Raw genomic sequence first — 22,635 nt, 5'->3', positions numbered from 1 at the left:
TGGTAAGCCTTTCTTCATCGTCCCCATGCAACCTGCTCGGAACTCCGGCAAATGTTCTGTGGCCACCGACTTCAGCTCAGGTGTCACCTTTATCTATGACAGACAAGGAGGGCAGGGAGCAGGTCCTCCTCTGGGGATAAATAGTTCCTGGTTGAAAGCAGGAGGGTCTGGGCAGAACCAACGCCTGACCACTGCCCGCTTGATGTGGGGAAGGGCACGGGGTAAGATGAGGATACCATGACCACTTGGTCCCATGATACTCCTCCTGATCCCCCCACACACCCTCCTACCCCACTTTAGTTTACTGTTTTTTTTTTCTTTTTTTTTTTTTGGAGCTGGGGACCGAACCCAGGGTCTCACTGAGCTAAATCCCCAACCCCTAGTTTACTGTTTTTCTTCTGAGACGGTGTTGTGTAACCTAAGCTGGCCTCAAACTTGAGATTCTTATACTTGAGTCTCCTTAGGACTACACGCATGCCTCCCCTCGCCGTCCTCTTCTTTGCCTCAGCTTTGTCTATTTGTACCTTCGTGTGTGTACATGACATACAGGCAATCTTGTCCATGCAGGTGCATCTATGAAGGCCAGGAGCTGATGACGACGGCGTGTCTTCACCTGCTTACCCGCCTTATTTAAAAGATGTATTTTTATTTTGTGAATGTTTTGCTTGCATGCATGGTAGCCACCATATGCCTGCACGGCCCTGGAGTTACAAGTGGTTGGGAGCCACCCTGTGGATGCTGAGAACCTAACCTGGTCCTATGCAGCAGCAGCAAATGCTCTTAGCAACAAAGACACCTCTCTAGTTCCCAATCTTATGCTTTTTAAGTTAATTTATTTTGGACATGGTGGTGCATGCCTTTAATCCCAGCATTTGAGAGGCGGAGGCAAGTAATCTGTAGGAATTCAAGGTTAGCCTGGCCTAGCAAGAACCAGGTCCTTCAAAGCTACATAGTAAGACCCGGTCTGAGAGAGACAGAGGCATATATATGTGTATGTGCATATACATACATACTTCCAACAGTCTTTACATAGCCCTGGCTATCTTGGAACTCACTAAGCAGACTAGGTTGGCCTTGGACTGGCAAAGACCCACCAGTGTCTTGTCTCCTGAGTGCTGGATTAAAGGCGTATGCCACCATACCCAGCAAGAGAGATGAAGTTAACATTTTCTAATGTAGGTGCCCATGGAGAACAGAAGAGGGAATCAGATGCCTTGGAGCTGGGTTACAGGTGGTTGGGAGACACCTAATGAGAGCGCCGGGAACCAAATTCTGGTCCTATATTTGCGTGTGAGGGTGGCACAAGTTCTTAAGCACTGAGCCATCGCTCCAGACCTCATCTTAGTTTCCCAGATAGTTTTCATTGAAGTTAGATGTCATTTTGGCTAGAATGGCTGGTCAGGGAGGCCTAGGCCCTGCTTCCATTTGGCTGAGTCTGGCTATACACATGTACCTGGCATCTCCTTGAATTCTGAACTTAAGTCCTCATGCTTGCATGGAAAGGCGTTTACCCACTAAGCCATCTCCCAGCCCAGCCTATTATTAGCATTCTTGTTGTAAAGCCAATAAATGTATCTTTGTATTCATTTGTGTATATAGAGATGTGCAATGAATATTGTGGTTTAAAAAACCCACAGAGGAGGGGCTGGGGATTTGGCTCAGTGGTAGAGCGCTTACCTAGGAAGCGCAAGGCCCTGGGTTCGGTCCCCAGCTCCGAAAAAAAGAACCAAAAAAAAAACAAACAAACAAACAAAAAAAAAACAAACCCACAGAGGGGTTGGGGTAGAGCGCTTGCCTAGCAAACACAAGGCCCTGGGTTCGGTCCCCAGCTCCGAAAAAAAAAAAAAAAAAAACTACAGAAATATAAGAATATGCTTTGGTTTAGCCCCCGGTGTGGGACCAGCTTCCGATCACCCACAGCAGCCATGATTTGCCCCGTGCTCCAGCAGTGGTGTGATGTTTGGAATTCTGGGGACTTTTCAGAAGGTATATAAATGCTAAGGCCTGAAGGTGGGCTGTTGGCTGCTGTTGGCCGAGGTTTGTTAAGAAGTCGTGTGCAAAGAAGAAATTAGACACCCTGATGACAAAGATCAAACTTGCCCCAAGGGACTCATCACCCCTAATCAGCAGGAAGTAGTCTAAGGATGACTTTGCCCCCTTTCCCTTCTACCCTTTCTCTCCTATCTAGTGTTAGGGTGTCGAAAGGGTGGAAGAAGAAAAGGACCCACAAAGTAGCCAAAATCCGGCTACCGAGGTGTTTTACCTGCATGCATGTAACCACAGATCTGCCTGGTGCCCAGTGAAGCCAGACAAGGTCAGATCCTTTGGGACTGGAGCTACAGACAGCAACCAGTGCTCTTAGCCTCTGAGCCATCTCTCCAGCCTGGCCAGTGCGTTTTTATTGAAGGTATTTCACATGATTCTTTTGTTTATCAACATCACTGAAGTTCAAGAGTCTCGACACCATCTTTTCTCAAAGAACTGCTGCTTAGTCCAGTTGTGCTATTATTTTTTTAAACATTTATTTGTATGTGTGTTTGTCTGCCTGTGACCACCGAAGCCGTAAGAAGATGTAAGACCCCTGAAGGCAGAAAAAGGCGTTTGTGAGCTGCCTTTCCTGGGAGCCACAACAGGGTCTTCTGAAAAAGCAGCTAAATCCTCTTAACCAGTAAGCCATTCCCCTTGCTTGGTCTGGTAGCCCATGCCTTTAATTCCAGCGCTTGAGGCGGAGGCGGAGGCGGAGGCGGAGGCGGAGGCGGAGGCGGAGGCAGAGGCGGAGGCAGGCAGATCTTTGAGTCTGAGGCCAGCCTGGACTACAAAGTCAAGTTCCAGGACAGCCAGGGCTACACAGAGAAACCCTGTCTCAAAAAAAACAACCAAAGACAGGCAGAGGGGGTCTCACTATGTAGCTTATACTGACATCAAACTCGTACTCTAATTCCCAAGTACAAGGATGACGTGCTCGCTCTTTACCTAAGCACGGTCTTCCAGCCTCAACTGCTGCTCCCACTGAGGGCCCAGCTTCTCCAAAGCAGAAGGGACCAACAATGTCCACTGTGCACAGGCCATGTTAGGGGGCGTGGTGAGGTTGGACTCCAGAGTAAGACAGAGTTTGTAGAAATCAGTCAGAAAGCACTGCTGAGGTAAGGGTAGAGGCCTCCTTGGTTCTGTCACCAGTTACCACAGAGAAAAGTCTCTGGACAGTTAGGAAGGTTTTGTGGTCCAGCCTAACCTCTTGTTACCAACTGGGAAAATTGAGGTTGGTCACCTTAGCAGAAAAGCGGCACTTCAAGTCTTTTAAGCACGTCCCCTCCCCCCAGAAAAGCCCAGGCAAAACCTTAAAGCCTGGCCTCTAGAGAGCAGTACCACAAAGACTTCTTTCCCTGGCCTAAAAACCTGCTTGGTGCTGCATTTCCCACTGAGCTGCAAACAATTTTGAATGGGGCCCATCTGGTTCAAAACTGGGACACTCAAGGAGTGTCTCTGCCCCTCCCCTTGGGATCTCTCACACATTCACAGAAACAAGCACCAGAATTTCCCCACCTCTCTCCAGAAGCCTGAGGGCACCATTCCATCATCCTCACCATATCATTTAAATTAATGACCTGCTTCAAGCTACTAGGGCACTCTCTCCAAGCCTGCTGCTAGATTTCTGACAGCCACTAGCTCCCACACACCAAAATCAACCAATAAGACCATGGAGGGTGAGCAGGGAGACCGGAAGGCGGAAAGGTATAAAGTATGATAGATGAACGGTGGATATACAATTTGAAGAACAAGTCACAGTGCATTGAGCCATGAGAACACCCCTCCCACAACCCACCCCACCCAAACCCTCAGTGTCTGAAAGGATGTTGGTGACCACAGGGGTCCCGGGGGTTCCCAGAGTCCAGGAAGCTGCAGTTGTGAGCACTGCACACTGCTGCTGGCCACAAGGACAGCTCAACTCTTCTCCCAAGTACTGTGGCAAGGACCCAGGACGGGGAGTATGGAATCAAACTGGCAGCAATGGCTGGAGCAATACTACAGGAGAGAGATTCACACGGAGGATCTGTTGGGCACACTGTCGAACCTCATCGTCTGAGCACTTCCTGTCTACCTTTATGGTCTGGGACTTCTGAGGTTTAGCTGTTCCAGTTCCCAGCCGTGCCTTAGATCGGGGTACACACCGTGCTCTCTTCTTAGGAGGAAGACCTTTGGTCTCCTCAGCCTTCTTCCTCTTCTGCCCCACAGTCTCAGAGCTATTTTTCAGGCTTGTTCTTCCAGTTCTGGTCTGAACATATCCCTTTGGCCTTTTCTTGTGCTTGGTCCGAGCTGCTTTGGCCTTGGCCTGGACTGCCTTGTCTTTGGCCTTGCCCCTCAGCGCAGCGGCCTTGGCTTTGGCTTTGGCTGCCTTGGGCTTGGCCTGCTTTACTTTGGCCCTGACCCTTACTGTCTTGGTCTTGGCTGGAGCCACACTGGCACGAGCACAAACAGCTTTGGTCAGGGTTCGAGGTGCCTTGCCCCGGACTGTTTTGGTGCCCAAGGTAGAGCGCCCTTTCATTCGGGCGCCATTGCTCTGGGTTCCAGCACCTCGTCGGAGACCAGCCCCAGGGCCTTTGCTAGTCAGATACTTGAGGCCCTTGCTTGTGATTCTTCTGGGTGCTTTGGACTGTGGGTTCCCTGAACCTTTCCTCAGTTTTAGGGAAGATTTTGCAAGTGACAGCTGCAATGACTGTGCCCTATGCTTAACATCCAAGCAGGGAGTCTTGAGTGGGACTAGTGCTTCAAGGACCACAGAGAGCTGCATGGCGGGGTAGACGCCTGGATAGAGGTGGGCAGGGAAGCCTACTGTTGTACCACTGGTGTTGCTGGCATTTGACTGCTTCAGGGAGCTCAGCAGCAGGTTAGTGGTAGTGTGCTTGGCAAGGGCTGGTGTGGACCCTTTAGCCAGCCTGCCAGACAGTGGCACAGGGAGCAAGGTGGTCTGGCCTGTAGGGACTGACTTAGCAGTTTGGGGAGCCCTGGCAGGAAGTGACGTGGCAGGTGGGTTGATGGTACGAGCTTGTAGCTTTGTCTGGCTGGGGGGGCTGGCTGTACATGAACTATAACCATAGACATCCCCACTTCGAAGAATGGTCGGTTGGAAGCCATCATCTCGAAGACCCTGGAGGAAGGCCACAAGCTGGGCCTCTGTGGCACTGAGATCCTGGCTCATGGGATTAAACACAAGGAGGGCCTCTTCCAGGGCTTTCTTCCCTGCTGTGGAGATGCGTGACCACGAATGCACAGCTTTCTCCTCCACATGCTGCACTACCATGCTCATGGCATTGGGCACTGCAGATCTGCCTGGGCATCCACAAACCAGCACTTGGTACCTCCAAAGCAAGAAGAAAAGAGTTGATGAGAATGGTACCAAGATACAGAGCTAAAAAAAGGTTGGTGGCTTGAGCCAGGCCCCCTCTTTCTGGCCAGAACAGATCTCTCTGAGGTCTCCTGACCTCCTCTACTATGTTGGTTCATTTGGGATACATACTCGAAGTACCTCGGAGCATCTGCTCTACCACTGGGCTTCTGTGGAGATTTAGATCTGGTTCATCATTTTAATTAGACGGCATTTTTCTTTTCTTGCTTTAAGACAAAGTCCCTATTGGCTAGGCTGGTCTCCAACTCCTTCTACAGCTGAAGCCAGCCTTGAACCCTAACCCCTCTGTCAATATCTCTCAAGTGCTGGGATTACAGGCAAGTGCTACCATCCATACTTGGTTGTTTGGGACACAGGGTCTCACTACATAGTTCTGGAGCCTGCTACATAGTCCAAACCGGCCTCAAATTCACACTCCGACTGTTAGGATTACAAGTGTATGCCAAGAGCTCAGCTAAATTCCACACTTTTTTCTATTCCTTGAAATGGAGCTTGCTATGCTCCGGGTCTTGAACAGGTTGGTGCAAGTGATCTGCTGCTCAGCCCCCCAAGCAGTGTGTGCTACCAACGTGGTTTGTTTTTGTTTTGTTTTGTTTTGCTGTTTTTCTAAATAGCAGTCCCAGGAATATAGGCAAATACCTCAATCCTCAAAGAGCCCAGTCTGGAAGTAAAGACACAGCTACCATTAAAGGTTCTTGGGAGTATATGGTGTTATCCAAGTCAGCTTCTAATATGTTGGGGAAGGACTCCTGGAAGTAGTAGCCTCTACCTATCTGGCTGAGTGGCAAAAAGAAAAGGAGTAGGTATGAATGGAGCAAAAAGAGTAACAGCTCCTGCAGAGGCTATCAAGTAAAAAAGTGTCAGGAATGTATGGATGAAGGCCAGGGCTATAACAGGAAAACAGACGAAGGCCTTTGAACACAGGCCCAAAGACCCAGACCTACATCTGATGTCCACCCCACCTTTGTTCATCCAGCTGCCAGTGCAGGGGGTGTTTGATTTCCTGCTAACCTGAGTCTGTAGACAGGATACTCAATGACCTGATTCCTAGCTATAGTCCTGGAGTTCAAACCCAATATAAGACACAGACCCTCCAAAAAAAAAAAAAAAAATTACAGTTGCAAACATCTCTAAGGCAACCAAGAGACCAGGCAACTAGACCAAGAGTCCAAGGTTTGCAGACAAACGACAGGCAAAGGCTCCAACTAGGAAGGTAGGTCAAGTGGCCACTAAAGGTCCGCACTGTCCTAACCAGAGCTTAAAAGGCAACAGACCTCAGATTAGCACAGATGCAGCTGTCTGGGATCACTCAAATCGCCCTATGCTTCCTTAAAGAAACGATGACCATCAATCAGGAGTTACACCCAGCATCCTGACAGCACCCAAGGGCTTCTTGAGGCAAGAGGTAAACTCCCCAGCTGCACTGGAACATTCAAAGATCAGCTGGGATGAGACAGGTCCCTGGAGCCTAGAAGCCCGTCTGTGCTGCTGCTCTGCACAGCTCTAATGGAGCAGATACACAGTCTTCATTATCCCCAGAGAAAGCGCCCTGGGGCTCTTTGTTTGGAAACATTCTTGGATCCTCAGGTGTCTGAGGCACCTCCCCTCCCCAGAGGATGCTCTCCAAGTACAATCCTTGCACATGACTTTAGTTTTTGTTTGTTTATTTATTTATTTATTTATTTTTGAAAGGGGTAGGCTGTGAACTGTAGAACAGAGAGGGACGACCTACCTCCCACCCCAGTACCCCGGCGCTTATGTTGGGGGGCGGGGACCACGCAGCTCTTCGCCTAAGTCATTCTGAGCCCTTGGGAAGGTGCTTCTTGGATTTCAAGAAGCTTTGTAAACAGAGGCGGCAGCCGATTTGCCTTCACACATTCCTTTGGGGCCAGCACAGGAAGTTGACAGAAGACTGGGGACAGAAGTACTAATCAGGCAGACTGGGATCGGGGGCCCTCAGGTGGGAAGACCGCGTCCCCAGGGCCCGAACGACGACAGGGAGTCGGGGTCGCGGCGGCGGAATGTGTAAGGTGGGCAGTGGTAGCCCGACAGGATCCTCACAGCCCCAGGGTGCGGTCCTGGGTGGGGGTGGGGTGTCTCGGCCAAGCCCTTGGAAAATGAGGATCCGGGAAGGGTCGGCCACCCAGTCCCTTCGCCCTGCCGCCCTGTGGCCTCATGGGCCGTCACTCCGCAGCACCGTTAGGCCCGCGGCTCCAACCTACCGGCGCCGCCGCGGGGACCCAGGACGCACCTCTGCGCCGCCTCCGCCGCTCCAACATGGCCGCCTGCTGCGCGCCGGAAGTGCACTGCGCTTCCGCTTCCGGGACCTGGTCCTCCTGGTGACCCTTGACCCTCAGCACACCCCTCCACCCCCAAGTCTGGGGGCGGAGCAGGTTGAGTACCTGGGAGGGCTGCCTGGAGGTGGTGGCCTTGGAGGTGACAAGTTCAAAAAAAGATCTAGTATGGGAACCTGCGCACATAGATGGCAAAAGTCACAGGCGCCCCGGCAGGATTGGGCTAAGGGCCGTTTGACATTTTTCTAAAATGTCCTAGTCGTATAGTGTAGGACATCAAGGTGACTCCTGGCAAGGTCTAGGCTATTCTACACCCCAGGACCTGATTCTTTCTCTGGCATCTGATCAGAAGGTCAAAAGGGAGTGTGCCTGACAGGAGTATCTCAGGAAAATCCCCTTGTTTCACCACGAAAGTACTTCTTGAAAGAACAGTGGGCCCTCCTCTCTGAGAATGGGCCTAACCCTGGCATACTGCATGAAAAGCTGGTATATACATGTTGGCGCAAGTAATACACAGAAGCCTGGGGCTCTAGATGTCCAGTCTGTAAGTCACAGCACATCAATGTGGGCCTGAATATACTTGCTCAAGTATGTATGCACAATGTAGTGCCAAGATCTGGCTCAGCCAGGGCGCTCAGTGGCACAAAGTCCCACTTTTCCTTCTTTACAGTGCCCAGAATCACTATCTGATGGCCAAGGAGATTGCAAACTCAGTCCTTCTACCTATGTCCTGTAGGCAACAGAAGATGGTTACAGAGCCCACTCCTCAGCAGTATTTGAGGACACAGGTCAAAATTAACTTTGGAATCTGAGACCTCAGATGAATAGTCAACATGGTTTCCAAAACTTCCTTCCTTCCTTCCTTTCTTCCTTTCCTTTCTTTCTTTCTCTCTTCCTTTCTTCCTTTTTTTTTTTTTTTTTTTGAGACAGTTTGTGCTACATAGCCCTGGATTGCTGGGATCAAGGTGGCCTTGCTACCATAGTTCCACAGCTCTTACAAAAGGACCCACTTGCCAGATGTTTCCTAGTCTGGCTTAGGAGCCATCAGGAAAGCTTTGGTTTCGTGGTAATGGAGTTGGGGCATCTGGACTGTCCCCGAGTTTGGGATAGGTAGACAAGATTGGTGGCTGGAGAGATGGCTCAGAGATTAAGAGCACTGACTGCCCTTCCAGAGGTTCTGAGTTCAATTCCCAACAAGCACATGGTGGCTCACAACCATCTATAATGGGATCTGATGCCCTCTTCTGGTGTGTCTGAAGATAGAGACAGTGTACCGATATATAATAAATAAATAAATCTTTTTACAAAAAGAGTGTTTGGAGTACTTCATGTGGGAGCTGGGTACCAGTCTTCTTCCTTTTTCATTTGACCGCAAGATCCTTCAGCTGTTCTCTGTTTCCCAGTATATACAAAGGGATCCAGCATCTTTAAAGATAAGTATTCATTCTACTCATCAATACCCAAGGCCCCACTTGGTGCCTGTTAACGTCTCAGAGCCTTGGCACGGACAGGAGAATCCTGGGTATCTTCTGGGTAACCAAAGTGCCCAAGAGGAACCACAAAGTCTACGGATAGTCTGGGGTCGGTACCTCCAAACATTTGTCTTGGTAGAGAAAAAGCGTCTTATGGGCCTACACCAGGATGAATCACAACTGTGCAAACAGAAGCCACTTCTGTGAAAAGGTAGAGCTTGGTACCTCCAGGGATAGTAGCAGGCCAATGTGCCTTACAGGAGATTCCTCTCTTGCACTGTGCAATCCAGAGGTCAGAGCAATGTGGAGGACAAGGAGGCTAGGTCCATTCTATCTCTGTCCCTTCTCTGATGAAGGTTAAGGGAACCCAGCTATCAAAGGGGCGTCTTGGTGTTACATCTGATGTGGGACTCTCAGGGAACACTCATCAGAGCACAGTTGTCACTTGGCCTGGTTCTTTATAGCTGCTGGCTCTACATCAGTGTAACCAAGACAGCAAGGAGGAGGTGGGGAGACACCCGAGGCGTTTCCATGGTCTCTCCCTCGCTCTCCACTTGACATTTTAGGGTCAGTAGTGAGGTGACCCCACATCCATCTTAGCGGAGACAACTGGTGACCAGGCGGAGAATGATACAGTTTGGGAAAGATTTTCACAATAGCTTCTAGGTTTGCTACTTGGAAAAGCCAGAGCCAAATCTGTTTTGCGATGTGGGTTCTGGTGAATGAAACTGGGTCCTGGTTGGGGATTTAGCTCAGTGGTAGAGCGCTTGCCTAGGAAGCGCAAGGCCCTGGGTTCGGTCCCCAGCTCCGAAAAAAAGAACCAAAAAAAAAAAAAAAAAAAACTGGGTCCCATGTGTGCTAGTCAAGTAAATATGCACTTAGCTCTCTCTCCTGCGTGTGTGGAGTCTCTCTGTGTGTATGTGTGTTGTCTTTGTGTGGTGTGTGTGTGTGTGTGTGTGTGTGTGTGTGTGTGATTGTGTGTGTATGAGTGTACATAGGCCAGAGGACAAATTCAGGTGTCATTGTTACTTAGGAGTTGTTTAGAGATGGCGTCTCACTCTGCAGTCCTGACTAGTCTGGAACTCATTGCACAGACCAGAGTGGCCTTGAGCTCCAAGAGATCAGGTCTGGATTCAGGGTGTATACTATCACACTCACTCCGTTTTTTAAAGCTCCACATCCGGACTGTTAGGCTGGGGACAAGCATCAGGGATTTGCCTGCCTCCACCTCCCCAGTACTGGGATTATAACGTGCACCGCTCTGCCTGGCTTTTTATTTTGTTGGTGTTTTCATTCTCCGTACACCCACAGTGAATGAAGACAAGAAAGGAAAAGGAAAGGACCTGACCACTCCTAAACATGGTGGAGGAGAAAGTTTACTGTAGGTAAAAGGGAGCTTGTAGGCACAGACACAGACATCTGGGAGAGTCCAGAGTGGATGCACCCCTGAGCCTTGTGGGTTGAGGAGGAGGGGAAGAGCAAGGGAAGAGAGGAGAACCAGGTGCAGCAGGCGAAAGGGCAAAAGGTAAAAAGGGTGGGCAACCAAAATGGTTGGATTATATAGGCAAGAGCAGCCCAGCTGGAGAGATGGGGTGGGGGGGTGCTAGAAGGCAGATCTGCCAGCCATACCCTGGAACAGGTAGGGACTAAGGGATGCTGGGAAACCTGGCGGCCAGGTCAGTTTTTTTTTTTTTTTCTTTTTTTTCGGGGCTGGGGATCGAATAGTTTTAATATGTTAAATTGGTACCTCGGTCATTTGTCCCAGGATTGAAACTTAACACACATCACTGATGTAGAGGTCAAAGGATGACTTTTGGGAATGGGTTCTCTTTTTCTACCTAGTGGTTCCTGGAATCCAGCTTGGGTTGTCAGTCTGGGGGCAGGCAGATTTTGGGCCAAGTCACCAGCCTCCTCTCCACCATATATATTGAAACAAAGTCACAGGCTAGACCTGGATTTTATCACCGGCCTAGTCTGGGCTCCATGCTCCTTGCCTTCTGGGGCTGCATGCAGACTACATACCTACTCGGCTTTATGTGGGTTCTAGAGAATCCCATCTCCAGTCCCACTGCTTCCAGGACCCATGCTTTACCTGCTGAGTCTTCTCTACAGTTCCACACCTGGGTTTTGGGGTTTGTTTTGTTTCTTGTTGGTTTTTGTTTTCCAAGACAGGGTTTCCCTGTGTAGCCCTGCTTGTCCTGGAACTCACGCTGTAGAACTCAGAAATCCACCTGCTTCTCTGCCTTCTGAGTGCTGGGATTAGAGGTGTATGACACCACTGCCCCACTTCATCACTGGATTTTTAAAAGCGTAGGCTCTAGGGAGCGAACTTAGATCCTCATGTTTGTACCGTAATCACATGACTACCTGAGTCAGCTCTGAAGCTTCAACCGCCCCCAACACAGACAGACAGACAGACAGACAGACAGACACACACACACACACACACACACACACACACACACTTTGAGACAGAATCTCACTAAATCACAAGAATAAGTCTTGAGCTGTTCTCTGAGAAGGGTAAGGGGGTCCTGCAAAAGATTCTAAGAGGCACAAACTGTTAGCAAGGATTCAGGGTCACAGAGGGTGAAGCTTTGATGAGCCTGCAAAATCTCACTTGAGACCAGAGACCACAGGGCCCAGTTTTATGTTGTGTGTCGTGATGGTTAATCTTGGTTGTCCACTTGACTAGATCTGGCTTTATTTTGGTGTTTGTGGGGTGTGTGTGTGTGTGTGTGTGTGTGTGTGTGTGTGTGTGTGTGAACATGCAGTGCCCATCGAGTCCAAAAGGGGGCATTCAATTCCCTGTGGAGTTACACAGGTGAACAGCCCAATTCCATTACTGGGAACTAACCCAGGTCCTCTGCTAGAACAGTAAACGCTCTTAAACGCTGAGCCATCTCTCCAGCCCGGTTTTGTTTTTGTTTTTGAGACAAGGTCTCACTACAGCCCTCGGCTAACCTGGAATTCCCAATAGACCAGGCTATTCTCAGACTTGGAGATCTGACTACTTTTGTCTCTGGAGTGCTGGAATTAAAGGTGTGTGTCGGGGTTGGGGATTTAGCTCAGTGGTAGAGCGCTTGCCTAGCAAACACAAGGCCCTGGGTTCAGTCCCCAGCTCCGAAAAAAAGAAAAAGAAAAAAAAAAGTGTGTGTCACCATGGTGGGTGGCCCTTGGATGGAAGTGGAGTCAACTGAGAGGTAAACAGTTGGACACACTGTGAGAAAGCACATTTCTTTTTTTTGGGGGGGGGGGAGGCTGGGGACCGAACCCAGAGCCTTGTGCTTGCTAGGCAAGCGCTCTACCGCTGAAAGCACATTTCTAACGTGGACACTCTTTCTCATGGCTGCCCAGACAAAAGGAGGTCTGACAGGAAAGATTTTGGGTTCTGCCTTCTTCATGTGTCTTATTAATAAGTTCCGTATATTGTAGCCACTGCTTGTTATTACCACTGCCACCCTTGCTGTGCAGCCGGGGAACTATGGGGACCAGACGAGGGTGGAGGTGGGAGTCAGCCCAGAGCAAGAGAGGGTTCAAGGTGTGCCTAACCCCAGAAATCTCAGCAGGAGTAGGATCGCCCCTCCCTCAGCCCTGTGCCCCCACCTTTGCTATTGGTAGCCAGGTTAAACTTCCACTCTCCTTATAAGGTCATGTCTAGCAGCAATTGCAATTGCCCCGTTATGAGGCATCCCAGTGCCCTGGCCCTGGCCAATGATGTACACTGACCCCAAAGGCTCCTACTCATGCTCACAAAGGTCAAGTAGCCTTCGTTCTCCCAATTAAATGAGCTGTCTACTGAGGCTGTCACCCAAGAGTCTATTCTTGTCAAACTCACCACTGCCATCGCTGCCTGAGGTCTCTTCCCATCCAGCTATTCCAGTTTCCCCTCTAAGGTCCACTGGTTGCTATCTCGGGCCAATCATGCAGTGAATGGTGGGGAAGCAGATCCAGAACAGCAGCACATTGCTACCACTGCCACCACTGCCACCATTGCCACCACTGTCACCACTACCGCCACTGCCACCACTGCCGCCACTGCCACCACTGCCACCACTGTCACCACTGCCACCAGTCACCACTGCCACCACTGTCACCACTGCCACAACTGCCACCACTTTCAATACTGTCACCATTGCTGCAACTGCCACCACTGTCACCTCTGTCACCACTGCCACCAATGCCCCAACTGCCACCACTGCCACCACTGTCAACACTGTCACCATTGCTGCAACTGCCACCACTGTCACCTCTGTCACCACTGCCACCAATGCCCCAACTGCCACCACTGCCACCACTGTCAACACTGTCACCATTGCTGCAACTGCCACCACTGTCACCTCTGTCACCACTGCCACCAATGCCCCAACTGCCACCACTGCCACCACTGTCAACACTGTCACCATTGCTGCAACTGCCACCACTGTCACCTCTGTCACCACTGCCACCAATGCCCCAACTGCCACCACTGCCACCACTGCCACCACTGCTGCCACCATTACCACTGCCACAACTGCCACCACTGTCACCACTGTCACCACTACCACCACTGCCACAACTGCCACCACTGCCATCGTTATCACTGCCACCACTGTCACCACTGTCACCATTGCTGCCACCACTGACACCACTGCCATGGCCCACTGTTACCATTGCTACCACTGCCACCACTGCCACCATTGCCATCATTACCACTGCCACCATTGTTACCACTGCCACCACTGCCACCATTGCTGCCACCACTGCCACCACTGTTACCATTGCTACCTGTTGTTGTAAAATTATAAAAAAAAAATGGTTTCTTTTACCCTCACTAGGTCCAGCACCACAGTGCCCCAAGATATCTGGTAGATATCTTCATCTCAGTCAGCAAAGCATCTCACCTGCTCTGCTCTATCCCATATCACACTGACGACGGCTTCCCTCTGAGCCTGGCAGCAATCTCTCAACCCATCTAGTTCCCAAGGCAGGCTGTCATCATGCCAGAAACACACATCCTAACTCTGTGGTGGCTCAGTGTCGCTAGCCGCCCCACACTCTCTTAAACTTAAGTAGCTACATGAAAGAACACACAACACAATCACATCTGATCCAATTGATAAGATAGAATTGCCCACCTAAACATACAAAGCCCTATAGTTACCACTGCCACCACTGCCACCACTGTCACCATTGCTGCCTCTGCCACTTTATTCCTTCACTGATATCAGAACCTAGCTTCTTTGGGATTCCTATATGGATGGAAGACTAGTGGTTTCTCTAGGAATCCTTTAGGCCCTTAGTGCCAGATTGCAACTCCTGAGGCACCCAGACTCCAGAACGAAGTCACCTAGCCTGCCCAGTGTGAAGAGAGCCAGTCTGGTTGAAGCACCCAGACTGTAGGATGTAAGCCAGTCTATTAAACTCCCTTTTATACTTTAAATGTTTGTTTAAGATTTATGTGTATGGTTGGGGATTTAGCTCAGGTTGGGGATTTAGCTCAGTGGTAGAGCGCTTGCCTAGGAAGCGCAAGGCCCTGGGTTCGGTCCCCAGCTCCAAAAAAAGAACAAAAAAAAAAAAAAAAAAAAAAAGAATGCCTGATGTTTAGGGCTGGGGATTTAGCTCAGTGGTAGAGCGCTTACCTAGGAAGCGCAAGGCCCTGGGTTCGGTCCCCAGCTCCAAAAAAAAAAAAAAAAAAAAAAAAAAAAAAGATTTATGTGTATGACTGTTTCCCTGTATGTGTACGTGTGTGTCATGTGCATGCCCAGTGCCTGCAGAGGTCAGTAAAGGGTTTCTGATCCCACAGAATTGTAGTTCAGCAACCATGTAGGTGCTGGGAACCACACCCAGTTCCTCTGGAAGAGCAGCCAGTGCTCTTACCCTGCAAACATCTTTCTGTTGTCTAAAGTTCCTGTGGTTCTCATTCATTCTGTTGGTTTTGTTTCCCTGGAGAATGCGGACTAATACACGTGGTGACTTTTCAAAAGCAAATCTGATGCCTGGAGACAGAGCTCGATTGGTAGCGCACTTGTCTAGCATACTCTGAGTTGGAGCTTCTTCACAGGTAAACTGGGCAAGGTGAAGTGTCTGTAATCCCAGCACTTGGGAGGAGAGAATCAGAAATTCAAAGTTTGAGACTAGCCTGAGCTACAGGAGACCCCGATTCAAAGAAGCAAAAAGAAAAGTTTCACTGGGGGCCTTTAATCCCAGCACTGGGGTTGAGGGGGAGGAAGAGGCAGCAGAGGACAGGTCTCTGTCCTGTGTGTTACAGGCTAGTCTAGTCCACAAAGCGAGTTCCAGGGCTGCCAGGACTGTTACACAGAGAAACCGTGTCTAGAAACAAACAAACAAAAACCGCAACTGCTTCAAAAACAATTTGTAGGAAGAACCGGCAAGAGCCTGAGGTGGCAGATAACCAGGAAGTGGTGTCTGGGGACAGACGGCTTCAGAATTCAGGGGGAACAGAAAGACATGAACTTGACTTAGGCTGGGAGACATTTAAAAGCAGATGCTTGTAAGTGGTTAACAGCTGGAAAGAAAGCAGAGGGGGCGTAGAAAGGGGACAGTGGGGGATGTGAGGATATCCCTGTGGGCTGTATACCAGAGCCCCAAGTGAGGAGCAACCTGGGGATGGGAGATGTGGCACTGGACGGTAGAGAGACCTCTTAGGGTCTGTGCAGTGTGAGGCCAGTCTTTACACCATCTTTTCTGGGCATGTGCTCCACTTCAAACTGCCCATCCCTGAGAGAGCTGTAGGCTCTGTTTAGTCATAAGGAAGGGTTCATCCACAGTTTGGGCCGCCACAAATTTGGGCAAGCAAAGGCATTAATACCCCCAAACAGCTTTCAATGTAGGATCCATGGGGGTGAGAAAATGAGTTCCTTAGGTCCCCTTGCTCTTGGGAGCAGTAACAATATAAGGCCCATGTTTCTAATCACTTCCCACAATTCCAAGGTCACCGTTACTCGAAGTGGTGACTGACGGCACCTCTCTTATTGGCTGCTTCTCCTTGGTCTTTTGCTACTCCTCTGAGGGTGCTTCCTGGCTTCACCTCCTACACTAGCCACACACACTTGTGTCATTGCCTCAAGATCTACTTCAGGAAAAATGAAGCTAAACACTGTACACAAAAGGGTCCAAAGCATCGAGCAGAGGCAGGAGCAAGGCAGAGGCAAGATCTGCCACGGGGCTTCAGCTGATCAGAATGCTCCTAAGATAGGCTGAGCCAAGGTGTCAATCAGAGATAGGTGGATGCAAGTGGTCTTTGTACTTTGCGGGTTTTTCTTTTCCCACTCTTTATCCCCCAGTTTCAACCCCTATCACTAGATAGGATAGAAGGGGGGAGGAGAGTTGACTCTAATTTCTTTTGAGTACTAACAAACTCCAAAGTCCTCTCCCCACCCCACCCGCAATGACCAACAATCACCCGCCTCATCCCTCAGGGCCCTCAAGTTCCAAGAATTCCAAACACAACACAATCACAGAAACCATCTGCAGCTGGCAAGACCATGCTTTTGCTAGAACACAGGCAAACCATAGTCTGCTGCTGGGAAGCAGACCCCGTTATCTCCACACCTGGGGTTAAAACAAAAACATAGCCCTGTAATATTTCTCTGATTTTTTTTTTAAAGAAATCGAAATTTCAGAATTCTCACTACAGGTGGGTCTTTGTCACAACAATTCGTTATCACATGACCACAGTGTTGGCTATAGTCACCCAGGCCTCAGAGGAGCCCAGAGTACATTAGACAGAGACTCCCTGCATCTGGCTGATTGAGCTCATCCTCAGCTCAGATCTAACCAGAAATAACCTGCTTTTCTGTAAAGAAGGTCCAAATAGGCCCTAAGGCTAGTACAGTCTACCGCTCCACCCTACACACTACTAGTCTTCAGTGTACACTCTGTGGTGGTTAGGACTGGGCTGCTGGGGCTCCCCAACCAAAGGCCCAGGCTACATACAGCCCTAGTGGCCTCTAGGGGGCGCCGCTGGGAAGCTTGTGGTTGGGCACCGCCAAGCTCAGTTGTGATGGGCGGGCTCCGACCCCTAAAGGCCCCAGGTCCCACTGGCTAGCTCCTGGATGATTGCACCCAGAGTGGATCCGACTCAGAACGACACCCGCCTCCGATCCCACCATACCGGTGTTGTGTTGCTCGCCGCTGCCTCATTTCTATCATCGCCCCAGGTAGAACCCTAAATCCTGGTCGGGCGGACGTCCATATGCCTCTCGGTTCATTTTCGGTGACCGTGGGTCGGTGCGCCCTACTCCTGCCGTGGCATGTGCAGAGTTAAGGCGGGAGGAGGTTTCCCCGAATCTGGGGAGGGGGGAGCGAGGGGCGGACCTGGTCCAGCCCCGCCCCACGCCGGAGCGGTGCGGGAGCCCCACCGGAGCCCAGCTTCAGCCCTAGCCAGAGCCAGCGTCAGCGGAGGCGGAACAGCGGACCCGGTGCCCTGGCGACATCTGAGATCCAGCGGGTGAGTCCCGCGGGAGCCTCGCTCAGGGGAAGTTTGGGGCATGAAGCATAGAGCCTTAATTAAACCCACTAACCAGACCCGCCCCCCACTCTCCTTTGAGTTGGAAGTTTGGGGCCAGGAGGCCGTCCTGTCAAATCCCTGGACTGAGAGTAGAGACCCCCAGCATACACACTGACATATGGACACACAAACACACACACACAGAGCAAAGGGAGGCTAAGGAATGTGCTCTTGTGGGGTTGGGGGGTGTCAGGAATCCAGCTGTTTATTCCTACAGGGACCTTCTAATCCTGTACTCAAGAGATTCTCCACACCAGCCTCTGGTACCTCTTCAGCAGGAGATCTGCTGGCATCGCCACACCCATGAGGACAGACTTCAAAGGGAGTGTGGAATCTTGGAGTCTATCCCCTTTGAGTCTCCCACATGAGACTGGCCTTTTGCTGATATAAGTGGTTGTACCTCGTAGAAGATCCTTCTTGTAAGGACTACAAGATGAGAGACCCTGATGGCTGGGCCCAGGTTGTTCAAGGCACACTAGCTGCCAGTGTGTGAGGATACAGAGCTCTCTTGGAGCACCAAGATGAGACTTGTCGGGATAGGAAGGGCTCTAGGTTGGAGAGCTGGGGTCTATCTTCCCTTCCACTCTAAATTGATCTAGTTACTACTTACTAGTTCTTAGGGTTGGAGTGGGAGGAATCCCTCATGCTCCTACGAGAACTGGGTATCTGGAATCTATTCTTCCCACTACAGAAGGATCTTTCACCAGTAGAGCGCTAGTCAAAGTGGTGGGTCCTTCTCCACTAGTGATTTTTGGGCCTGGTCTGCCCTCAGCTACATGTTGTTCATCTGTTTCCTGACAGTTGCCCTGACCCTTTGGTTTCCATCTCTCATCCAGGTGAAGGCAAGGTCCTTTGGACTGCTCTGACACACCCTTCCAGCCCTGACAGAATCAAGATGAGACCTTATCGTATCCCCCCAGTGAGGCCCGCAGCCTGAGCGGATGGCCTGCCGCTGGCAGTGAGCAACATGGCTGCAGGAGGTGGCCAGGCCTTTGCTTGGCAGGTGTTCCCCCCCATGCCCACTTGCCGGGTCTATGGCACAGTGGCGCACCAGGATGGACACCTGCTGGTGTTAGGGGGCTGTGGCCGGGCTGGGTTACCTCTGGACACTGCTGAGACATTGGACATGGCCTCACACACATGGCTGGCATTAGCACCCTTGCCCACCGCCCGGGCTGGTGCAGCTGCTGTGGTTCTGGGTAAGCAGGTGCTAGTGGTGGGTGGCGTGGATGAAGTCCAGAGCCCAGTAGCTGCTGTGGAGGCCTTCTTGGCTGATGAAGGCCGCTGGGAGCGCCGGGCGACCCTCCCTCAAGCAGCCATGGGTGTTGCGACTGTGGAGAGAGGTGAGTGGCTTAGAGCGACCCTTAGGTGACCCAACAAGCTTCCTTTTCTTTTCTCTTGACCGAGTCTATTATCACAGAGACTGGATAAGTACTGCCTTGGACATGGCTTTGCCTCCAGTCTCTTCTCTTACCTAGGCTTGCTCACTGTTAATTGCACTTCCTGGGTTTTGAGGTGGGGGTCAGATTCCAGAAGCCCCCCCCCCAGGAAGATGGGAGACCTCGCCACTACCCTGTCCTATTCTTTGTAACTAAGAACCAGTGGGGGGGTGTGGCCTAATGACTCTCATAGTTATAAATAGTATGGGGGGGAAGGGGAGCAAGGCCTTGGCTCGGAGCCCAGCAAGTGCTTAAGTGCTTAGCACCCCCCCTCTTCATCCCCAGCACACACCAGGGATCCTGATGTGGACAAAGGCCAAGGGGACCTGGAGATGGTTGCCATGGGGGGCGGGGAGGTGGTTGCCATGGAAGCCCCTAGCAGTCTGGCATATCACCCAAAGGCCTGTGGATGTGCCCCTAGCTGACTCTGAGCACCTAACGGCTCTATTGAAACAGCACCTTGCAGAGATGCAGAGGTGCTGACACAGACACGGTGCCTGAGGCTTGCTGTGGCCAGCACCTCTATCCTCCAGGCCCAAGCTCATCTCTCAGGCCCAAGCCTTCACCAAGTTGATCCCCAAAGTTCCCTTCCCAGACTGAGCATCACGCTGAACAAATCTCCTTATAGCTCCTACTACCATCTTAAGCTACCCTCATCCCCTTAGGAGACCTACCCCCTATACACACACACACACACACACACACACACACACACACACACACACACGCACACACCCCTTGTGGCCTCCAGGTCTGACCACCAGTCCCAGGCTAGCCTGCTAAAATGCCAGATTTGGTTGCCATAGCGTCTCCAGGGAGACCATGCTGGATTATAATTAGATCAGCTGCCTCCTGCTCTTCACTTGGAGGGGCCTAGGCCAAAGCTGGAACCCCAGCTCTCCTAGCTCCCACTTCAGATGGGCAGCAAAGTTTTTAATAAGTACATGGGTCTCCTTTCCTGCCCCTGGGACCAAGGGAGCTGTCAGGGTGGGGTTGGCCAGCCAGACATGTGTGTATGGTCTGAACCACTCTTTTCTGTGCAGATGGTATGGTGTATGCCCTGGGGGGAATGGGTCCTGACACGGCCCCCCAGGCCCAGGTACTGGTCTACGAGTCCCGCCGGGACCGCTGGCTTTCGCTACCCTCCATGCCTACACCCTGCTACGGGGCCTCCACCTTCCTGCACGGGAACAAGATCTACGTCCTGGGTAAGGGCTGAGGGATGTGGGAAAGGGGTTGGGGAAAGAATCCAGAAGGTTGTCTCGATTAGGGGGTCAGTCTTGGTTTGAGATGTTAAGACTTGAGCTGTCTTGTTTGGGGGCAATCCAGGTCTGTTCTAAAGCCTCTTTGGTGGTCCAACTGGGGTTGGAAAATCATATTGAGTGCTGAGGGTTGACGTGGTCTCATGACTAATCCATGGGCAGGTGTGTACACAGCTGGATGTAGGGGCCCAGGGAGGATGGTTCAGCAACCTGGTAAGGATACCAGTGAGCCTGAAGGGCTCTGCCCCAGATGCTTCAACTCCTTTGACAGGAGGTCGCCAGGGCAAGCTCCCAGTGACTGCTTTTGAAGCTTTTGATCTGGAGACACGTACATGGACCCGACACCCAAGTCTGCCCAGTCGCCGAGCTTTTGCTGGCTGTGCTATGGCGGAAGGCAGTGTCTTTAGCCTGGGTGGCCTGCAGCAGCCTGGCCCCCACAATTTCTACTCCCGCCCGCATTTTGTCAACACTGTGGAGATGTTTGACCTGGAGCATGGTGAGCAATGCCTGTTCTAGTCTGTTCTACTCTATGGGACAGAAGGGAGTTAGTGTGTGAGTGTGCGTGTGTGTACGCGTGCGCATACGTGTGCCTTGCATCTGTGTATGTCTGTGTGCATACACCTTATATCTTTTCTCTTTCAGGATCCTGGACTAAGCTGCCTCGTAGCCTGCGGATGAGGGATAAAAGGGCGGATTTTGTGGTTGGCTCCCTTGGGGGCAACATTGTGGCTATTGGGGGTCTTGGTAAGTGTCCATGGGACTAAGAAAAAGACGGTATAAAGCAGGAAAGAGTATCTCCTAGGGGGTCCACCTTCACTAGACAACAGTGTCAGAGCTTCATGAGTTCATTGCCTATCTATAAGTCAGAAAACTTGTGACTTGCCTGGCCTTGTCTGCCACGCCTGACTGGGGCTCTAAGACACAGAAGCAGAACAGATGATCTAACGTGATCAAATAGTGGATGGATGGATGGATGGATGGATGGATGGATGGATGAACAAATGAACTTGGGCAACAAGGCGCAAAGCACTGCTAGGCCATACTTAGGGTAAGTACTAGTACTTACTAAGCCATCATTCAGGAAAGGGAGCCAAGGGGTCTTTAGCCCCCTGCTACCATCTGTCTGTATCCTCCAGGGAACCAGCCGTGCCCCTTGGCCTCTGTGGAGAGCTTCAGTCTTGCACGGCGACGCTGGGAGGCACTGCCTGCCATGCCTACAGCCCGATGCTCCTGTTCCAGCCTGCAGGCTGGGCCCCGACTATTTGTTATTGGGGGTGTGGCCCAGGGCCCGAGTCAAGCTGTGGAAGCACTGTGTCTACGTGATGGAGTCTGAAGACCTGGTGAGACCTGTCTACCAGGACAGCTCAGTATAGAAGCAGATCAGGCTCCTTCTACCTGCTGAGGGGGCTCCCTATGGCTCTGTGGGACGAGGGAGGCACAGGAGAGGGCACCTGAGTTACTGCCTTAGGGACTTGCATTGGGGAGCCCTTGTCATTAGCACAGGACACACATGCTCACACCTATTTTATCACCATCCACTACGAACCATAGCTAGCCCCACCCATGCCCTAGGAGTTACTAGGCCCCCGGTCAGCTCTGACAAGTGAGACACAGGGCATTGGCCTCATGGTCTACAGCTTAGGACCGAAGAGCTGACCAGGCCCTCTCTAGTGGCCAGTCTGGAAAAGTCTGAGCTTCCAGTCTTCCTTGGGGGTTCCTGTGGACCTCAGGAGTATTCTGAGGATGGAAGTCACAGAAGAAATGGAGGAGAGGGGGTTGGGGATTTAGGTCAGTGGTAGAGCACTTGCCTAGCAAGTGCAAGGCCCTGGGTTCGGTCTCCAGCTCCGAAAAAAAAAAAAAAAAAAAAAAAAGAAATGGAGAATGTGGGGACTGCCGTGGGGGGGCCAGAGGATCCCTGGCCTTACTGTCTGTACTACGGCTTGTGTGACCTGGGGCAGGTCATTTCACCTCTCTGTGCCTCAGTATCCTCAACTGTAAATGGGGATCTCTGAAATTTTCCTGCCCAACCTACCTCACAGGGCTGTTGGGAGGACCCAGGGAGTTTTGATGTAGAAATAAAAATACTACTCAAGTCTGGTGTGTGGCTTCTGGTGCAGACTCTCACATTTTCTTTCAAGACTCAGTTCTGTCAGGGGCGAAAGTCCACAGGGAACCTGGGAAACCTGATAACCATATCTGAAGTGACTTGGTGTCTCAAGTCTACCTAAGCCTCAGCTTTGTCTTAAATGACA

At 51.1% G+C, this 22,635-nt stretch overlaps 2 protein-coding genes across 7 annotated transcripts; one reads left to right on the top strand and one right to left on the bottom strand.

Annotated features, from left to right (window-relative positions):
• Nucleotides 1–2,497: 2,497 nt before the first annotated feature.
• On the bottom strand, nt 2,498–17,456 carry Ccdc71 (coiled-coil domain containing 71). 4 transcript variants are annotated; one of them, XM_087563271.1, is made up of 3 exons: nt 7,627–7,691; nt 7,137–7,316; nt 2,498–5,357 (listed from the first exon to the last, which is right to left on the bottom strand). In XM_087563271.1, the coding sequence occupies exon 3, from the start codon at nt 5,303–5,305 to the stop codon at nt 3,995–3,997; it is 1,311 nt and encodes a 436-aa protein (XP_087419397.1). In that variant the 5' UTR covers nt 5,306–5,357; nt 7,137–7,316; nt 7,627–7,691; the 3' UTR covers nt 2,498–3,994. The 4 variants fall into 4 exon arrangements, with proteins under 4 accessions (XP_087419397.1, XP_087419395.1, XP_087419396.1 ...); XM_087563269.1 differs by lacking the exons at nt 7,137–7,316; nt 7,627–7,691 and adding an exon at nt 17,287–17,456; XM_087563270.1 differs by having other exon boundaries at nt 7,137–7,691.
• On the top strand, nt 17,169–22,475 carry Klhdc8b (kelch domain containing 8B). 3 transcript variants are annotated; one of them, XM_087561625.1, is made up of 7 exons: nt 17,169–17,622; nt 17,900–18,101; nt 18,519–19,025; nt 20,165–20,329; nt 20,655–20,879; nt 21,026–21,127; nt 21,520–22,475. In XM_087561625.1, the coding sequence occupies exons 3-7, from the start codon at nt 18,650–18,652 to the stop codon at nt 21,714–21,716; spliced, it is 1,065 nt and encodes a 354-aa protein (XP_087417751.1). In that variant the 5' UTR covers nt 17,169–17,622; nt 17,900–18,101; nt 18,519–18,649; the 3' UTR covers nt 21,717–22,475. The 3 variants fall into 3 exon arrangements, with proteins under 3 accessions (XP_087417751.1, XP_087417753.1, NP_001007686.1); XM_087561627.1 differs by having other exon boundaries at nt 17,900–18,408; NM_001007685.1 differs by lacking the exon at nt 17,900–18,101 and having other exon boundaries at nt 17,507–17,622; nt 21,520–22,254.
• Nucleotides 22,476–22,635: the final 160 nt, after the last annotated feature.

Source organism: Rattus norvegicus, chromosome 8 (assembly GCF_021556685.1).
Source record: "Rattus norvegicus strain SHRSP/BbbUtx chromosome 8, alternate assembly SHRSP_T2T, whole genome shotgun sequence".
Classification (NCBI taxonomy): domain Eukaryota; kingdom Metazoa; phylum Chordata; class Mammalia; order Rodentia; family Muridae; genus Rattus; species Rattus norvegicus.
This window is presented reverse-complemented; position numbering and strand designations above follow the sequence as displayed.

Coding starts and splice junctions, on each gene's coding strand:
- Ccdc71 (XM_087563269.1), bottom strand. CDS start 17,324: ATGATAGAAATGAGGCAGCGGCGAGCAACACAACACCG. Junction 5,358..17,286: donor CGGCGAGCAACACAACACCG/GTATGGTGGGAT, acceptor CTTGCTTTGGAG/GTACCAAGTGCTGGTTTGTG.
- Klhdc8b (XM_087561625.1), top strand. CDS start 18,650: ATGGCTGCAGGAGGTGGCCAGGCCTTTGCTTGGCAGGTGTTCCCCCCC. Junction 19,026..20,164: donor TGTTGCGACTGTGGAGAGAG/GTGAGTGGCTTA, acceptor TTTTCTGTGCAG/ATGGTATGGTGTATGCCCTG. Junction 21,128..21,519: donor TGTGGCTATTGGGGGTCTTG/GTAAGTGTCCAT, acceptor TGTATCCTCCAG/GGAACCAGCCGTGCCCCTTG.